Source organism: Morus notabilis, unplaced genomic scaffold (genome assembly GCF_000414095.1).
Source record: "Morus notabilis unplaced genomic scaffold, ASM41409v2 Scaffold503, whole genome shotgun sequence".
In the NCBI taxonomy this organism is placed as follows: Eukaryota; Viridiplantae; Streptophyta; class Magnoliopsida; order Rosales; family Moraceae; genus Morus; species Morus notabilis.
Window position 1 is genome coordinate 191,182 of NW_010366489.1, and position 17,744 is coordinate 208,925.

The 17,744-nt window shown below is 37.9% G+C and overlaps 1 protein-coding gene across 1 annotated transcript; it reads right to left on the bottom strand.

The window, feature by feature from the left end:
- Nucleotides 1–185: 185 nt before the first annotated feature.
- LOC21398769 (anaphase-promoting complex subunit 2) lies at nucleotides 186–5,902 on the bottom strand. Its single transcript, XM_024173669.1, has 16 exons — nucleotides 5,528–5,902; nucleotides 5,353–5,442; nucleotides 5,035–5,266; nucleotides 4,636–4,946; nucleotides 4,382–4,453; nucleotides 3,973–4,217; nucleotides 3,298–3,714; nucleotides 2,941–3,142; nucleotides 2,675–2,789; nucleotides 2,495–2,577; nucleotides 1,903–2,022; nucleotides 1,686–1,774; nucleotides 1,526–1,607; nucleotides 1,016–1,201; nucleotides 707–775; nucleotides 186–595 (listed from the first exon to the last, which is right to left on the bottom strand). The coding sequence occupies exons 1-16, from the start codon at nucleotides 5,756–5,758 to the stop codon at nucleotides 473–475; spliced, it is 2,667 nt and encodes an 888-aa protein (XP_024029437.1). The 5' UTR covers nucleotides 5,759–5,902; the 3' UTR covers nucleotides 186–472.
- Between the last annotated feature and the right edge of the window lie 11,842 nt (nucleotides 5,903–17,744).

Genomic DNA, 17,744 nt, shown 5'->3' on the forward strand with positions numbered 1-17,744 from the left:
CCTCAAAAAAAAAAAAAGAAGAAAAAAAAAGAAAGAATTGATTGGTTCTTTTTGTTGGCTTAGTAAATGAATTGATCGGTTATTATTAGAGCAGGATATTTGCAGTAATTTCAAGCCCCAATAAATATGAAGACCTCTATCTTGTAAAGATATGGCAATGTAGAATAATTACGCATTAATGGCCGCATACGTTACATTATCATCTAATAGATGAAGAATATATGTACTAGGAAAATTGAATTTTTGAATATTCACTACCATTACAAGGTTGGATACGTTCATTCCACTGCATGATACACGGAAAAACCTCCCTTGAGATGATTAGAATTTGACATTTTAATTACTGCCCCATAATTAGCAAATTTTCAACAACACGTCAACACCCTAGCCTCAAAAGCCCATCTTCAAACTCTTTAACGGATAATCTCGCCTCTTTATTTCTGACTGGAAGGATATGAGACATATCAGTCTATTACTTCTTTAGAGAGTACATTCCATCTCTCAGTTCTAGCTTCTCTTCAGCAACTAGTCCAGATAAGAAGCTTTGCAACTGTTGGAGACTTTTGTCATAAGACGGATCGGCTACACAGAACATCTGCAGCATTTTGTTGAACAATCCATTTGAATACAGTTTAGTTTTTTGCAAGTTAATAACTATCCATGTTATTCGACTTGAATGAAAAGTGAAGGGCACCGTCCACCTTACCTTAAGGGTATTATGGATTCGATCCAATGCCATGTTTCCGAAATTTGTGAGCATCCCCATGATAAATTTCTGCAACAAAGATGCATAGAAATACATAGAAATGTTCATTATCAAGTTTGATGTTTGATTGCATTTACCCGATGCTTGTCAAAAGTGATTTGGTTAATAAAATTGACAAGAGGGAAACAGTTTTTTTGAGATACTTTCAAGTGTCTTCTTTTCTTTTCTTGAGGAAGCTGATTCACATTAACTCAGTATGCAAAAATCAATTTTATTGGCAAATTAGTAATTGACATAAATTTCACGTACCTCATACACAGTCATTTCTTTCCGAAGTTGATCTTCCACAGAAGCCACAGATTTCTCTCCCTCATCATCAGCTACTAGTTCTTCACAATTCCCACTGTTACCAACATTCTTACTTGAGTCAACCATACCTTCCATCAGGGTAAAGACATGATTGTTGTCTTCTCTAATTGATTCTGCAAGAACTCCCTTCAGTGTACAAAGAGATTGATGCATCAGTTTTTCACTCGAATTCACAGTTCGACAAATAACAAGTTTGAACGTAATAGAACAATTATAGCTAAGTATATAATTTACTATCCAGTAAAATTAACTGTTTCTGATAGCTAGTAAAAAATGCGGTTTGCTGCCTTTAATCCAGCTAGTATCAAACATGAAATGCTCAATCACGAAAGAAAGGGGAAAAAAAAACCCGACAAAATGGTAGGTTAAATTGGATGTCTCTAGTCACGCGCACAGAAACAAGAACCAGGTAAACTATGAAACATGGTAGGATGAGTTTATCAAAGATACCTTGCTTATCCAGAAATTTATCCTGCGGTTAAGCACATCTACTGGAACCCCAATTGCAGTTGCAAGATTTTTAGAGGTCCAACTGAAAGCAAAGACACAAGTAGTGCCGTGTTAAAGTCACTAACATATAAGGTATGAAGAAACTCCTCAATTTACCTACCTAGCCTCATCTTGAAATTTCATAATTATAGCTGCATGCACTGGAGCCACTGTAAACTGCATCTCTCTATCTTCAAATTGCAATTCCAACTAAATCAGCACAATCAAAACAAAATTTTTACGTTATTTGAGTGGGTTCAGAAAGAAAATGTAGACCAACAGCTAAAAACATTTGACATCGGCAAGCACTCAAAGTACATGGTACTGAAGCACCAAACCTTGACTGCACCAAGATTTTTCTTCCACAGTAGCTTACGAGGGGTCTTGATTTCATTAAATCTCTTTGCATAATCAGAGAGCAGCTGGTCAACAGGCTGAGGTATAACAAGGGACTCGTCCTGAAAATCTTCTCCAAGTTAATCAAAATGCAACTAGTAATTGTCACGGAGATTAGAAAGTTGCGTTAATGACAATAGAGAGTTTGATTGAGATATGTACAATTAAATCAAAGAGCAATTATAGTGGTCCATAATTCCTGGTGCTTGCCATTTTAAATGGGTGGAACCTAAGTATAGATACTTGTAGAATCATTTGAACTACATGACCAATAGCCACGTATCTATTACAAAAGCAACACACTGTAAAAAAATGCCAATGAAAGTTCTATCCCAACTATCAATACAATGGAAGATGCGGATATAGAATCTAATATTATATCATGATAGGGCTTTGCATAGCATAAATTCTGTAGTAGCTATGCATGTAAAAGAAACAGATTAGGTGCTTGAAATGAATCTTTGGCAGCTAGGTCTAAAGATCAGTGTGTTAATACGAAGTACATATACAATTGATACTATTGGCAATAATTACCTGGATTGGAGGCCAGAAATTAGAAGATAGAATTGTAGCATCAAGAATATCCATGGGCAACGCAGTATCCCCCAGCTCAGAGCCTAAGAATACGTCCAGCAGAAAAAAAAGTGTGAAACAATAGCCCCAACCACCCAAATCTGTTTTTAATTACTAAAATGATAATACCAAAAGAGCTACCGGTTTGAGATAATTGATTTATGGTTGCTTTAATGTTGCTGTTTGTCCTCTTGGAACCGATTAAATCGTTTAGCATAATTTCACATTTCTGCATGCTGCTCTCTCCAAAATGTATCTGCAAATAATGAAGACATAAGAATGATCATGAAAGCAAGAACTTAATTAATAAAGTGGAGAATTTAAATACACGCTATACATAAAGAAACTCAGCTTCAACTAACAGACTTCAAATAAAAGCCACAAACTTATATAAATAAAGCACCTGCCTTGAGGAGTTCAAGAGTGCGCAATTCTGTGTCTATGTCATAATCAGACTTGTTGAGAAGTTTTTCAGCCAGCATGACACGATATTCGTTAACAAGTTGATCTTTGGAACCAATTATGCCAACAATCATCCCAAGTATGTCAACCTTCCTTCGGTTCCTGCTACCCTTCAAAGGGTCAGCTTCTACGGGGTCAGGCTCCCAGCTGAAAGGGCAGAAATCATGAAGAGAAATGCATCAGATATGGGGCATAGAAACAGAAAGATATAAATGTTTTACCATTTCAGGCGTATCAGTACAAAAGCTTTCTTATAACTTGCATAAAGCCATATTTCATTCCTGCCATGTTATTGTACACACCGTATGGCATTTATCCATGCTTGCTTGTCATCGGTGTTAAAATCATCATCAAGACCAGTGTTTTCCTGACTTTCTTCATCTCTATTTAATTCTTCAAGAAGGCTGTCCCCAGTATTTCCAGAAATATTTGAATTCCCACCACTACCATCTGTAAGCATGGTCACAATACATTTTATAGTGTCTTTCCTTCCTCTTAGATAATCTCTTATTGGTTCACCAACTGCTTCAAGGAAAACACCTGCTGGATCCATTGTCTTGAGTGCCTTAATAGTCGAAACATATTGATGTAATATGTCATTGGTTGAGGCACCTGCAGTAAGTAAGCGATATCGTAGTGCAGTGATAAATGACTCAACCAGCTTGGAATGCTGTCCAGTGTACTCAAGACACTGTTTTAAATCTTCAATCACGGGCAAACTGCATAGTCCAAGAGAGGAATGAGTAAGGAACATTCAAAGCTATCTAATCAAAGTGTTAACATGTTTCAACTATTCAATGGAGTATAATATTGCGTAAGATGGGTATTAACAAGTCCACTTTGCCGTGCACTAGTAGCCCTGACTGGTGAAATAAAAGGATACAGCCCATAATTTTTAGCACAAACATTAAATCACACAATAAGAACCTCAGTCCATAGTCCATTCAACAAATCAAGAGTAAAAGAGGTAAATTTACCTGTCAGGGTAGTCCACAATAATCTCAAATAGCTTGGCTATTCTTAAATCTTGCAGAGTTTCATAGGCAAAATATTCTAGTCGCAATTGCCATCTTACAAGTCCTTCAGATGGCGTCTCAGACCCAGGATAAAATGATGAAGGGTGTGAAGCCAAAGGTGACTTGAGGCCGGATGAGACATCCTCATAACTGGTGGACTCACCAAGATAAGCAAGAAGGGCATGCAAGAACTGAAGAGGCACGGCCTGCATGATGTATATTCAAGACAATAAACAAATATTACGGGGAAAAGAAAGTGCAACGAAAAAAATACTACAAATATCCTAAAATATGCTTATATGTAGACCTACATGGAAAGTAGGTAAGAAAGACACTTGGATCAAGACAATATTTAGGCTAAGAAAACAACCTGTATCCACCCTTTAATGGACTCCAAGACCGAACTCCTGTAATCATCACCAGCAAGATCATGTACTTTGGCCTGCCATGCGAACAACAAATTAGAGGTGACCCAGGATTAAATATAACACGGGGCAAGCCAAATTTAGCACAGTACAAAATATTTGGTCATGAAAACATCGGAAACAGAAGATATAGAGCAGAGGTGGGAAGTAAAACAAGATAAGCTAGATGACATAGTGCAAAACGGAAGCAAATTTTCACCTTAAGAAGCAAAAATATGGCAGAAGCATAGGCATCTTCAGTCATGGATGTAAAACCAAGATTCCTAAGATCGCGAACAACCTTCCCAATATTTTTCACCAACTTGTTATTCTCAGAGAACCTGCCTTGTATAGAGGATTCATCAATTTCCATTTTACCAGCCCCATAGGATCCTTTGCTCCTTTCATCTAAAGCCATGTCATCCTTATCTTGAATTTCACTTTCATCATCATCATAATCCCCATCAAATTCTCCCGCCATGATAGTACTTAATTGCTCCAAGCTCTCCTTAAAGTACCAATGTAGCACCTCTAAGAAAACAAACTAACTATCAAAAAAAAAAAATTGTATGAAAAACAAGAAACATCTATATGGGTAACAAACAAGATATTCACATACCAGGAAAATGACGAGGAAGAGAAGCCATTAGAACCGAAGACACTAGTAATTGATACTTAGAAAAGAGGTGAACTCTCTCTGAATGCGAATTATGGCTTCCATCTGATGAATTGTCCTTGAAAGACTGTAAAGCGTGAACCAGCATTAACAAGCACTTCTCTTGATATTGCTTTTCCGTTGATATCTCTTCCAATGCCTTGCACAGTACTTCCTGAACTTCGTCTTCCCCAATCTGGCTTCGAAAAATTTTCTCGCATCAGCAAAACAGGAAAAGAAGAAGAAGAAGAAGAAGAAAAAGGAGACTTTCAAGCTCATTACATTGGAGTTTTTCAGTTGGAGTTCGGAACTACCGCGATAAGGATCGAAATGCCTCCAAAATTTGAAAGCGCCATTTCTCTGAAAAGTTTCCTGCGATGAATAGAAAAACCCTTGAAATTCATATTTCTTCCATTGGTACAAAGATCATGGAGAGAACAACGGCGAAATCGGTTACCTCGAGAGCACGAAGGAAGTGGTCTCTGACGAGAGAGTCGAGGCCGTGTTTGCAGAGGGCGTGGACGTGGGCGACGAACTCCGAGCCAACGGAGAGGTCGCCGGCGCCGTTGAGAAGCGCCTCCGTGGCGGCGCAGAAGCCGTCGTAGCTGCCGGAGATTTCTTGGATTGAGTCGTCGGTGAGAGTGTCCAAAATCCCCAAATTGAAAGCCGAGGAGGTCGAAACCTCCATTGTTGCTCGGAAGGAAAGCTCTGGGCACCCTAGAGCCTAGTACTGAAATGAAAAATCGAAACTTTCGTTTCTTTTGGATTTGGATTTGCCGCCAATTCGACGTCGAAGGGGAAAGTTTTCTATGGGGAAATAGACGCTCGAGTGTAGAACCCATCTACGACGTTAACATTGTCGTCGTTTAGGCGTACGCTTGGGAACTGAACAATAAAAGGAAGGTTTTTTTTTTTTTTTTTTTTTTTTTTTTTAATGAAGATTTTCACTTATTATTATTTTTTTCTCAGGAGAAAAAATGTGAGCAAAATTATGTGTGATGTCGTTCTATAAAACCTCTCTCTTGAAAATTAACATTATAGGATAACTTTTAACTTTTCCTACATATAAAAATAAAACAAATGGAGAAACTATGAAGTAATTGTTACACTTTGATGGACAAATAGATGAAGACAAAAACAAAAAGGAATATGAAGTAGGGGTGTAAGAATTGAGCCCGAACCCTGACTAACCCGTCCGACCCGACCCGAAAATATAGGGTTATATATTTAAAAAAAAAATTAGATTCAAATAGGCCCAACCCGCAATGTGCGGGTTAGGCCGCGGGGCGGGCAACATTTTACCCGAGTTGCCCCGACCCGCCCGTTTCTGAATGAAGTTGTAAAAGTTTGTAACCCTAATCCAAATCCTTCCTCACAAGTCACAGCCTCCAGTTCACTTCAAGCCTCCCTCACTTCCCAAGCCTCCTAAATCCTTCCTCGCCTGAGTCGCCTCGATCTCGCCTCCGCCTACATCTCGCCTGCGCCTCCATCTCGCCTCCACAGCTCCGCCTCCATCTCGCTTCCCCCTCACCCTCAGTCGCGCACTCTCGATCTCGCCTCCATCACCCTCAGTCACGCATTCTCTCGATCTCGCCTCCTTCTGTCCCTCAGTCACGCATTTCCTAATTTTGGGATTGCCGGTTCGAGCTCAACATATCCAAGAGTATCGCCGTTGTAAGTACTCGATTGATCTTTGTTTAAACTGATTTGGTTATGTTTTCATGGAAATTTTTTGCTTTGGTTGCCTTTCTCTCCATTTTGCTTATGTTTTCACCGTAAGTGTTTTTTTTCTTTATTCGATTCTATCAACATGTGGGTTAATGTTTGTTCCAACTTTATTCTATGTGTTATCACCGGATTATTCTCTTGATTGATGGATTTTAGGAAAAAGAATTCATTTCTTTGCTCTGCTCTGTATTTCTTGATCTTGGGGGTTTCCTAATCTTGCGCGGTATTCCTGATTTTGGGATTGCCGGTTCGAGCTCAACAGATCCAAGAGTATCACCGCTGTAAGTACTTAACTGATCTTCGTTTAAACTAATTTGGTTATGTTTTCACGGAAATTTTTTCCTCTGGTTGCCTTTCTCTCCATTTTGCTTCTGTTTTCACCGTAAGTGTTTTTTTCTTTATTCGATTCTATCAACATGTGAGTTAATGTTTGTTCTAGCTTTTTTTTGTGTGTTATCACCGGATTATTCTCTTGATTGATGGATTTTAGGAAAAAGAATTCATTTCTTTGCTCTGCTATGTATTTCCTTATCTTGGGGGTTTCTTGATCTTGCGCGGTATTGGTGGGGGGTTTCCTGATCTTGGGGCGGCGGCGCTGGCGGGTTCATGGGTGGGAGATTGAGGGAAAAAAAGGGAAGGATGTGGTTGAGTTTGGAGACAATTGCAAAAGTAGAGAGAGAGATAGAGATACAAAACTTTGATTGCATTTCCTTGAGTATGATTATGGAAAACAATAACAAATTGATTCTTGTTTTTTTTTTTTTCTTTTTTGTTTTAGAGTGAGTTGACATTTCAGGGGACTATGTTTGTGTTTGTAGGTATATATATGTGTGTGTATGGATATATATGTTTGCAAGAAGTAATTTTTTTAGAATGGTGCTCTGTTATTTGGTTGGAATTGTTTCATGGATATGGTTATTTGGTTGGAATTGAAGTCTTTTTTTTTTGTTCTTTAAGGTTTCTGGCGGGTTCATGGATATATATGATTATATTGATTACAAATCAAATAAGGTTTATGTTTTTGTTTCTAAAATCTTATTTTTGATAATATTGAGCTTTAATAATATTGGTACTCGTTATTATTTCCAGGCCAGCCGAGGAAGAAGAGTGAAGAAAAGACTAAAATCTTCATTGAAGGCAAGGCTGAAACATAAAGGTTAGTTTGATTTGTTTTCTGTTTGTTTTGTGATACCTGAGAACTGGGAAATATTATGTTTTTCATGAGAACTGAGATGAATTGATTTTAGGTTAATCTCTACGCTTAGTCTCAATCATATGTTATCTGTTTTTAGGCTAATTTGTGTGCTACACGGAAAAATTTATCATCCACCCGACACAAACTTCTGAAAGCACCTGCAAGTCCTCTGTTGAAACAGAAAGTGACTAATGCCAGACCAAAAATCCAACCTCTGTCTCTGTGCCTAAAGAGCCCATTACCTTGCCCACTCCCACACCCAGCCCTACCCCTGTACCTAATTTGGGCACTAAAATTGAAAATGAAAAAGAGGAGGGAGACAGTAAAAAGAGGAAGAAGTCACAAAAAAAGTCTCCTGTTTAGGATCATTTCAAAATCATAGAGGGTGAAGATCCAAATGAGCCTAGGTGTAAGTGTATCTATTGTGGGGCAACATATGCATGTGATAGTAGGAGACATGGCACCAGTAGTATGAAGGTTCACATAGAAAAGTAATGCAGGAAATACCCATATATGATCCAAGACAAAAAGTAAAAAATTATGAGTTTCCAAACAAGCACTGAAACTGGCAGTAATCTTGTTGCTATAGGCTTTAACAAGGACCATTGTATAAAAGCGTTAGCAAAAATTGTGATTGTAGATGAGCTTTTCATTTAGGTTTGTTGAGGGTGAAGGATTTAAGAATTTTTATCAAGTGACGCAGCCTAGGTTCTCTATCCCCTCACGTGTTACGATTGCCAATGACATTTACTAACTTTTTTTGGAAGAGAGGAAAAAACTGAGGGCTGAATTTAGTAAGGGCAGTCAAAGGATTTGCCTAACAACTGATTGTTGGACATCCTTGCAAAATATTAATTATTTGTGTCTAACTGCACACTACGTTGATAGTGAGTGGACTTTACAAAAAAGGATTATAAACTTTTGTCAAATTTCAAGCCACAAGGGAGAGAGTGTTGGTAAAGTCATTGAGTCGTGTTTGCATGCTTGGGGTATTGAGAGAGTCTTCACTATGACTGTTGATAATGTCTCCTCAAATAGTGAAGGAAGATTAAGGGGTGGAAAGAGGTTATTTTAGGTGGGGAATTTCTACATGTTAGGTGTTGTGCCCATATAGTGAACTTGATTGTCAATGAAGGTTTAAAAGACCTACATAATTCCATAGCTGCCATTCGTAACGCTGTGAGGTATGTGAAGTCTTCTCCGGTTAGGTTGCTAAAATTCAAGTCATGTGTGGAGCGAGAGAAAATTGAATACAAAGGTCTCGTATGCCTAGATGTCCCTACTAGATGGAACTCCACTTATATGATGCTAGATGCAGCCATTAAGTTTCAAAAAGCTTTTGAAAGATATGAAGAGGAAGATAACAAGTTCGTGTCTTATTTTTGGGGAGATGAGGGAGGGGGGGGGGGGGGGGGAGAGGAGGGGGGGGAGGGGGGGGGGTGGGAACGGAAGATTGGCCTGCTACTTGATGATGATTGGGAGAATGTTAAAGTGTTTGTGAAACTTCTGAAGACTTTTTATGATATAACTTTGAAGTTTAGTACCACTTTGAATGTCACTTCAAATTCTTACTTTCATGAGCTTTGTGAGATGCAAAACCAGCTATTTGAATTAAGCAAACAAGAGGATTCAATGCTTTCATCCATGGCTGTGAGTATGAAAATGAAGGATGACAAGTATTGGGGGAATGTTGAGAATATAAATTGTCTTCTCTTTATGGCTGTTGTACCTTGATTCTAGGTACAAAATGGATTATTTGACATATTATTTCTTTATAGTGTGTGATTCTTGCACTTCTGAAACATTAGCAAAGAATGTGAATGATACTATGTACCGGCTATATGAGGTTTATAGTGGGGACAATGGTGAATCTGTGGCTAATGAAAGTAGTGGGGAGGCGGCAACAACAAGTACAACGGTGGCAAAAACGGAAGCAGAAGGAATATGGTGTTTGTGGAGCTCATTTCTTTGGAAAATAGAGGAGAAGAATGTGAATGAGTACAAAAATGATGTGGACAGATACTTGACAAACCCTATGGAGGATCCAACTCGGTCAAATTTTGATGTTTTAGATTGGTGGAAGAATAATGTAACTAATTACAAGGTTCTCTCACTAGTTGCAAGAGACATTCTTGCCATTCCTATTTCAACGGTAGCCTCAGAATCTGCTTTTAGTACCAGAGGCCGCATCCTCGATCCCTTTAGGAGTTCATTGAGCCCCAAGATGGTGGAGGCATTGATTTGTATATAAAATTGGCTGCGTAGTCGTGAGTACATCAACTTTATTGACATGGAAGAGTTTAATGAATACGAAGATATTGAGTCGGGTAATATTTTTACGTTTTACTTTTTCTTTTTTAACTTTATTTCATCTCCTTGTTGTTTATTTTGTTGTCCTAAACTTGATTCTGATGACTTTTTTTATTATGTTTTCTTTTCATGATTTGTCAAATTCTGTTGCAACAAATGAGGGGCAAGTTGGGAATATATGTGCTATTATTTTGGATTAAACTGTTTGGAGTGGACTAAATTTCCTATTTTGCTGGACTATCTCTATATGAACTATTTATTTGACGTATTGTTAATTTTATTTCTGGACTTTATTGACTGTTAAGAAGTATGTTTAATGTTATATTAATGCTTATGGACTGTTTATGGATTTTATGCTTTTGGACTGTTAAAAGAGGTATGGAGTCATAGATTAAAATAGGTTTTCACCAACCCGAGTAACCCGACCCTGCCCGAGGTCACCTGACAGGTTGCGGGTTTGTAGGCTTAAGAGAGTGTTGCGGCCTAAAGTTTTCTCAACCCGCATTGAGCGGGTTGGCTCAATTTTTTGGCACAACCCAACCCTACCCGGCCGAATTACACCCCTAATATGAAGTACTTTTCGTGTTATTAATTGATAGAAAGGACCAATAAAATAACAACAGACTCTAAACCACTTATCACCCGTTCATTTCATCGATTCGAGTTTTGTTACAGTAAAAAGCTCTCAGAAACAATCACATCTAACTTTTTCACTACAGTAAAAAGCTTTCACATAAAATCACATCTCAACTCAAATTAAAAACTCGAATCAGTGAACTAAACGGACCCTTAGTCTAAACATGCACCACTTACTCCTAAAAAACTTGCCACATCTGAACAAATAAAACAAACTTAATAAAAATGCCTAAAAACTAGGATGACACAACATCAATTAAATGACCACGTAACATAATCTTGACTAATTCAACAATCCCTCCCTTAAACTGATATAGATAACATCAGTTTAATAACAATAGACTCTAAAGTCCCCCCTCAAACTGAATCAACCAAAGTGCAAACTCCAAGCAGCTTCCTTAACTTCTGAAACATAGGCCATTTGAGGGACTTGGTAAATATATCTGTAACCTGGTCTCCACTCCTGCAGTATATGAGATCAAGTGTTCCATTTCTTGTGAGATCTCTTAAGAAATGATACTTCACGTCAATGTGCTTGCTTCTTCCATGTAGGACATGATTCTTGGAGAGTTTGATTACTGAGCTATTGTCACAGAAAATTGTAGTAGGCCCTTGTTTCTTGAAATGAAGCTCTTCAAGAAGTTTCTTCAACCATATAGCCTGACATACACATGAAGTTGCAGCAACAAATTCAGCCTCCGTGGTTAATAAAGTGACGATTGGCTACTTCTTTGATGACCATGAAACAGCCCCAGAACCAAGCATAAAAACATATCCCGAAGTGCTCTTTCTATCGTCTTGATCCCTGGCATAATCACTATCAGTGAAGCCAATCAAGCCTGTCTTTTCTCTTTTCTTGTAGAACAACCTATAACTAGCAGTCCCTTGTAAGTATCGAAAGATTCTTTTTGCAGCTAAGAAATGAATCTCCTTTGGACACTCCATGAACCTGCTTATGAGACTTACAACATGCATTATGTCAGGTCTTGTAGTTGTTAAACACATTAAACTCCCTACAATTTGCTTGTAAAGAGTGCTATCAATCTTCATTCCTTCAGGATCTCGAACAAGCTTCAGACCCACTTCAGTAGGCGTGCTAACATATTTGTAATTTTTCATTTGAAACCTGTCCAAAATTTATTGCACATACTTCCTTTGAGAAATAAAAATCACAGTAGCAAATTGCTTCACTTTAATATTAAGAAAATAGTGCATAATTCCAAGATTAGACATATCAAATTCAACCATCATGGATCTCTTAAAATTTTCAAACATGGCACTATCATTTCCAGTGAAAATAATATCGTCAACATATAAGTAAGCAATGAGCAATTTTCCTCCATCTCCAACTTTGTAAAAAGTGTATGCTCATGTGGACATTTCTTAAATCCCTCTTAAGAAAAATAAGCATCTATACGACTATACCAAGCATGTGGAGCTTGTTTTAGCCCATATAATGCCTTTTTGAGTTTATAAACCTTATTTTCACTTCCAAGCTTCACATAACCAGGAGGTTGATCGATAAATACTTGCTCCTGCAGGTCACCATGCAAGAATGCTGATTTCACATCCAATTGGAAGATAGGCCATGACTGTTGAGCTGCCAATGCAATCACCAGTATGATCATATCATGTCTTGCAACAGGAGCAAAGACTTCTCTATAATCCACTCCAAACTCTTGCTTATAGCATTTAGCTACCGAGCGTACCTTGTATTTGTCAACTTCTTCATTCTCTTTCAATTTTGTCTTGTACACCCACTTAACACCAATTGTCTTGTGCCCTCTTAGAAGATCAGTCAATTCCCAAGTGTTATTCCGTTCAATGGCTGCAATTTCTTCATCCATTGCCGTCCGCCATTTGGATTCTTTAACAACCTCTTTGAAAACTGTAGGATCACAATATGAAAATAGAGTAAAATATGTAAGTGGGTCCTCAATTTGGTCAATTCCGGTTACCTCATAATCAGTTATCCATGCAGGACTTCTTCTAACACGTTGGGGTCGTTCTTCATTTGCTGTTGTTATTGGCGAGCTTGGAACATCTGCTGGACTATCTAGTGGGATTTGTTGATCATTTTCCGTTGGCTGCTACCTCTCCTCTTCATTGATGCCATCAAAGTTGGTAGGTATTTGTTGTTCAACAACATTGTTGTTCCATGGCCAAAACCTTTCTTCATCAAAAACGACATCACGACTGATAACAATTTTCTTAATGATGGGATTGTAAAGCTTATAAGCTTTTGATTGACCACTGACACTAAGAAAAATGCATTTTTCTCCTTTGTCATCTAGCTTTGTCCTCTTCTGGTCTGGAATATGGACATAGGCAATACACCCAAAAATTCTGAAATGATCTACCGCCAGTCTCCGTCCACTCCATGCTTTTTCTGGTGTCATATTTTGAACAGCAAGTGTGGGACTTCTGTTCAAAATATGAATGTCCAGTTGACTACTTCGGGCCAGAAAGTTTAGTGCAATTTTTCACTCACAAGCTCCATTTTGTTGAGGCGTGTAAGCTACCGTAAGTTGCCTCTTGATTCCATGGGTCTCACAAAAACTTGTAAATTCAAGTAAGTTGTATTCTCCACCATGATCAGTGCGAAGAACTTTTATTGGGCTGCCAACTTCTTTCTTAACAAGCACTTTATAATTTTTAAATGCAACAAAAGCTTCTGATTTTTCCTGCAAAAAATACACCCACGTCTTTTAAAATCATCTATGAAGGTGATTAAATATCTTTTACCTCCATTGGAAGATGGATTTATTGGCCCGCAAAGATCAGAATGAACCAGCTCTAATGCCTTTTTTGCTCTCCATGACTTTCCTTGCGGAAATTGATTACAGTGTTGTTTGCTAACAACCCATTCTTCACAAACTTTAGATTGAGCTGTAATTTGAGGAAGACCAATCACCATATTTTTCTGTTGTAGAGTCTTCAATCCACCAAAGTTTAGGTGACCATAGCGAAAATGCCATAGCCATGCTCCATCCTTTAATTTTGCTGAGAAGCATGAATGGGGATGTTGTGGAGATAAAGCGGAAACATACGATTCACCGTCATGTTAACTTGAGCAATTAAGCCCAACGTTGCATCTTGAATTCGACAAAGTCCACCTTTGATAGAAACCTCATATCCCTTTTCTTGCAGTTGACCCACACTAAGCAGATTTGTCTTCAAGTTTGGAATGAAGAGCACATTAGAGATTGTTTGTGTAGAATCCCCTTTGGTTTGGATTGTCACCCTTCCTTTTCCCATAACCGAGACTCTAGAATTGTCACTAAACTTCACATTATCGCGAAATGACTCATCCAAATGAGAGAATACAGACTTGTCTCCACACATATGATTGCTGCAACTTGTGTCTAAGTACCACAAATTCTTGTTGGTTTGCTCCTTTGCATGACAAACCATTAACAAAGATACTTCTTTTTCCTTCTCTGCAAGATTATACATCTCTCCATGTTGTCTATTCATATTAGTTCGGCATTCAGACTTGTAGTGGCGGTACCTATGACATCTGTAGTGAAAAGATACCAACTTCATCATCGTTCAATTCTCAGGAATCTTACAAGAAAAGATTTAAGCCTTTGATATGAAACATAGTTTAATATGTTGCAATATCTCAAGGATTTCCTCATTCACGATTTCTCCCTTAATTTTCTCATAACCGTTAGAGATAACCAGCTGGGTTTCCTTTCATAACCCATGATCTGCTCTTGACCGTTGAAAACCAAATCCATGTAAATAAATGTATTTATTCTTTTCTCTTTTTTGATCTCTCATGTATTGTATATATAAAGGCATCCCTTATGTATCAGAACTCACATATAAAAGACATAAATATTAATCAAGTGTATTTCATTTTTAAATCTTATATTGGTATCAGAGCCTCACAAGAGATCAATCCTATAGCCACTACTGTAAAAGTTCCTAAAGACACCTCTGAACCCGAGCTCACTCTCCAAGTTCTCCATCAATGCTCTAGCTTGATCTCTCTAAAGCTCGACAGTTTCAACTACCTGCTATGGCGATCTCAAATGGAACCATTAATCCAAAGCTTGGACATGGCACACCATCTGGTTGAAGGCAGTGAACCAACAAAGGAGATAGTCAAGGAAGATGGCAAGGTTGAGCCAAACCCAAATCACATCCTCTGGACAAAGAATGACAGATTATTGAAAGCTTGGCTACTGAGAAACATCGAAACAGAGGTATTGATCTCCTTAGAAAACATAACATCTGCCTACAAGGTATGGAAATCTATTGAGGAACAAATTCTTCCAAATAATGTGGAAAAAGAAATGATGCTTGATGATACCTTGATGACACTGAAAAAGGGAATCCTTTCACTAGATGATTATCGTACGAAATTTGAAAGTGTGTGTGATAGTCTTGTAGCAATCAAGAAACCTGTAAATGAAATCAAAAAGGTGTTTCAGCTGGCTAGAGGTCTTGGACCCAAATATCAAGAGTTCAGAACTGCCATGCTCACCAAACCACCTTATCCCACCTACCATCAGTGTGTATTAGCACTGCAGACACATGAAAGAATGATGAACAGTAACACAGAAGAGTAAGAAGTTGTACCACGCCAAGACTAAGCCTTTGTCCGCCAAAGACAACGAGGACGGGTCATGGTGGAGGCAAATTCAACTCTCGAGGCTGCTTCAATCCAGCATCAAGGTACAATTCAACTCCACACTATTCCCTTAATTTCAGTGGCAACAAGAATGACCAAGGAGGAAAAAGTATAAATTGGAAACAAGCCACACAAGGAGATTGCAACAAAACATGCCAAATATGCAGAAAATTCAATCATACTGCTCTAGAATGCTGTAACCGTTTTGATCATTCCTTTCAACCAGAAGATCATCTGCCTAAGGCTCTTACTGCAATGAACCTGAAAAATGAAGAAGATTCAACCCTTTATGCAGACTCGGGAGCCACAACTCACATGCTAAATGACACACGTAAACTCTCCAAAGTCGTGCATTATAAAGGTAAATACACTATTCTTGTAGGTAATGGAGAAAGCTTAAATATTTCTCACATTAGTGAAGGAAAACTTAAAACTAAGAGTGGTCCTTTGGATAAAAAACGTTCTTATTGTTACAAACATTAAAAAGAACTTAATATCTGTTAGTCAACTAACACATGACAATGTTTGCACTATTGAATTTGATGCTAACACCTTTCTTGTCAATTCTCAGGAGGGCAAAATACTTGCTAAAGGGCGCAAAAGCAATGGATTATATGCATTATATGAAATAACACATCAAGCCTTAGCTACTTTCAAGAATCATGCTTCTCAAAATATTTGGCACAAACAAATGGGACATCCTCATTTAAAATTCCTTAAGCATTTACATTCAAAAAGCTTTATCGATGTTTCTAGTTAGGAAAAGGAAAAATCTATTTGTATCAGTTGTCAAATGGGAAAAAGTTGCAAAATTCTTTTTACTTTATCAAATAATATTTCAAAATTTTCTCTAGAAAAACTACATTGCAATATATAGGGCCCTGCTCCTATCTTATCCTATCAACAATTTAAATACTGTGCTATTCTTATTGATGATTGCACAAGATATTCATGGATGTTCCCTCTGAAAAGAAAATCTGATTTCTTTGAATGCTTCCTTAAGTTCCAAAAACAGGTTGAAAACCAATTCGAGAGGAAAATACAAGTCTTTCAAAGCAATGGAGGAGGTGAATTCATGTCAACCGATTTTGAAAAACACTTGTCACAGTGCGGTATCCTCCACCATGTCTCATGTCCCCACACACCCGAACAAAATGGAGTGACGGAACGTAAGCATTAACATATAGTAGAAACAGGCCTCACCTTGCATTTTCAAGCCAATATGCCAACCAAATATTGGGTGGATGCATTTCTCACTGCATGCTTTTTAATAAATCGTATGCCATCTACATCCTTAAACATGTAAACACCATTCTTTAAACTGCTTAACCGACACCCAGACTATGGGAGTTTGAAAGTTTTTTGATGCAGGCGTTTTCCATACTTGAGAAGCTATGGGAAAAACAAGTTTGCAAAGAAGACATATCCTTGCATTTTTATTAGTTATAGTCCTGTTCACAAAGGTTATAGATGTCTTGATCCACAAACCAATAAGGTTTGGATATCAAGACATGTAGTTTTTGGTGAAAATGTCTTTCCTTACGCACCCCACAAAGAAATTTCACTGCAAGAAAATCTTGAAGTCACAATGTTCCTTGACTCAGACGCAAGGAAGAAAGAAAAGCATGACCACATAATTCAAAAAGGGACACAGTCAAAACCAACTGAAGACCCTGAGGATAAAATTCAAAAAAGGGAATCCTGCATCTTTTGTAATGAAGAAAATGCAGATGATTCCCAAAGAGATAATAAGGAAACATCACAAATAAAGGAGATAGAATCAGGAAGCGATATGGAACCTGCAGCCCCTAACAATGATGCCACAGAAAATGATATCGACATGGGAGTCTCAGAAGTACAACATTTCACCAAAAATGAAATCAACAATGACGAAGCTAATGTTCCAGAATAAGCAGAGTCAACGACTGATAGTGATCTTACAACAAGGCAGCAACCTCCTCATTTGGACAACTAATTAACTAATAACTTTAATATCCATGATGCACGTTTAGTTCAAGGCCCAGAAGATAACCATATGATCACCAGAATGAAGCTGAGAAGGAATCCAGAATTAGATCCAAGCTTGGCAAATGAGACACAACAAATTCAAAATCGAAGGATTCAACTAACAAGCAAACTACATCTCTCTCTCCTTGCAGTCAA

Coding starts and splice junctions, on each gene's coding strand:
- LOC21398769 (XM_024173669.1), bottom strand. CDS start 5,758: ATGGAGGTTTCGACCTCCTCGGCTTTCAATTTGGGGATTTTGGACACT. Junction 5,443..5,527: donor ACTTCCTTCGTGCTCTCGAG/GTAACCGATTTC, acceptor TATTCATCGCAG/GAAACTTTTCAGAGAAATGG. Junction 776..1,015: donor AAGAAATGACTGTGTATGAG/GTACGTGAAATT, acceptor TCTTTGTTGCAG/AAATTTATCATGGGGATGCT.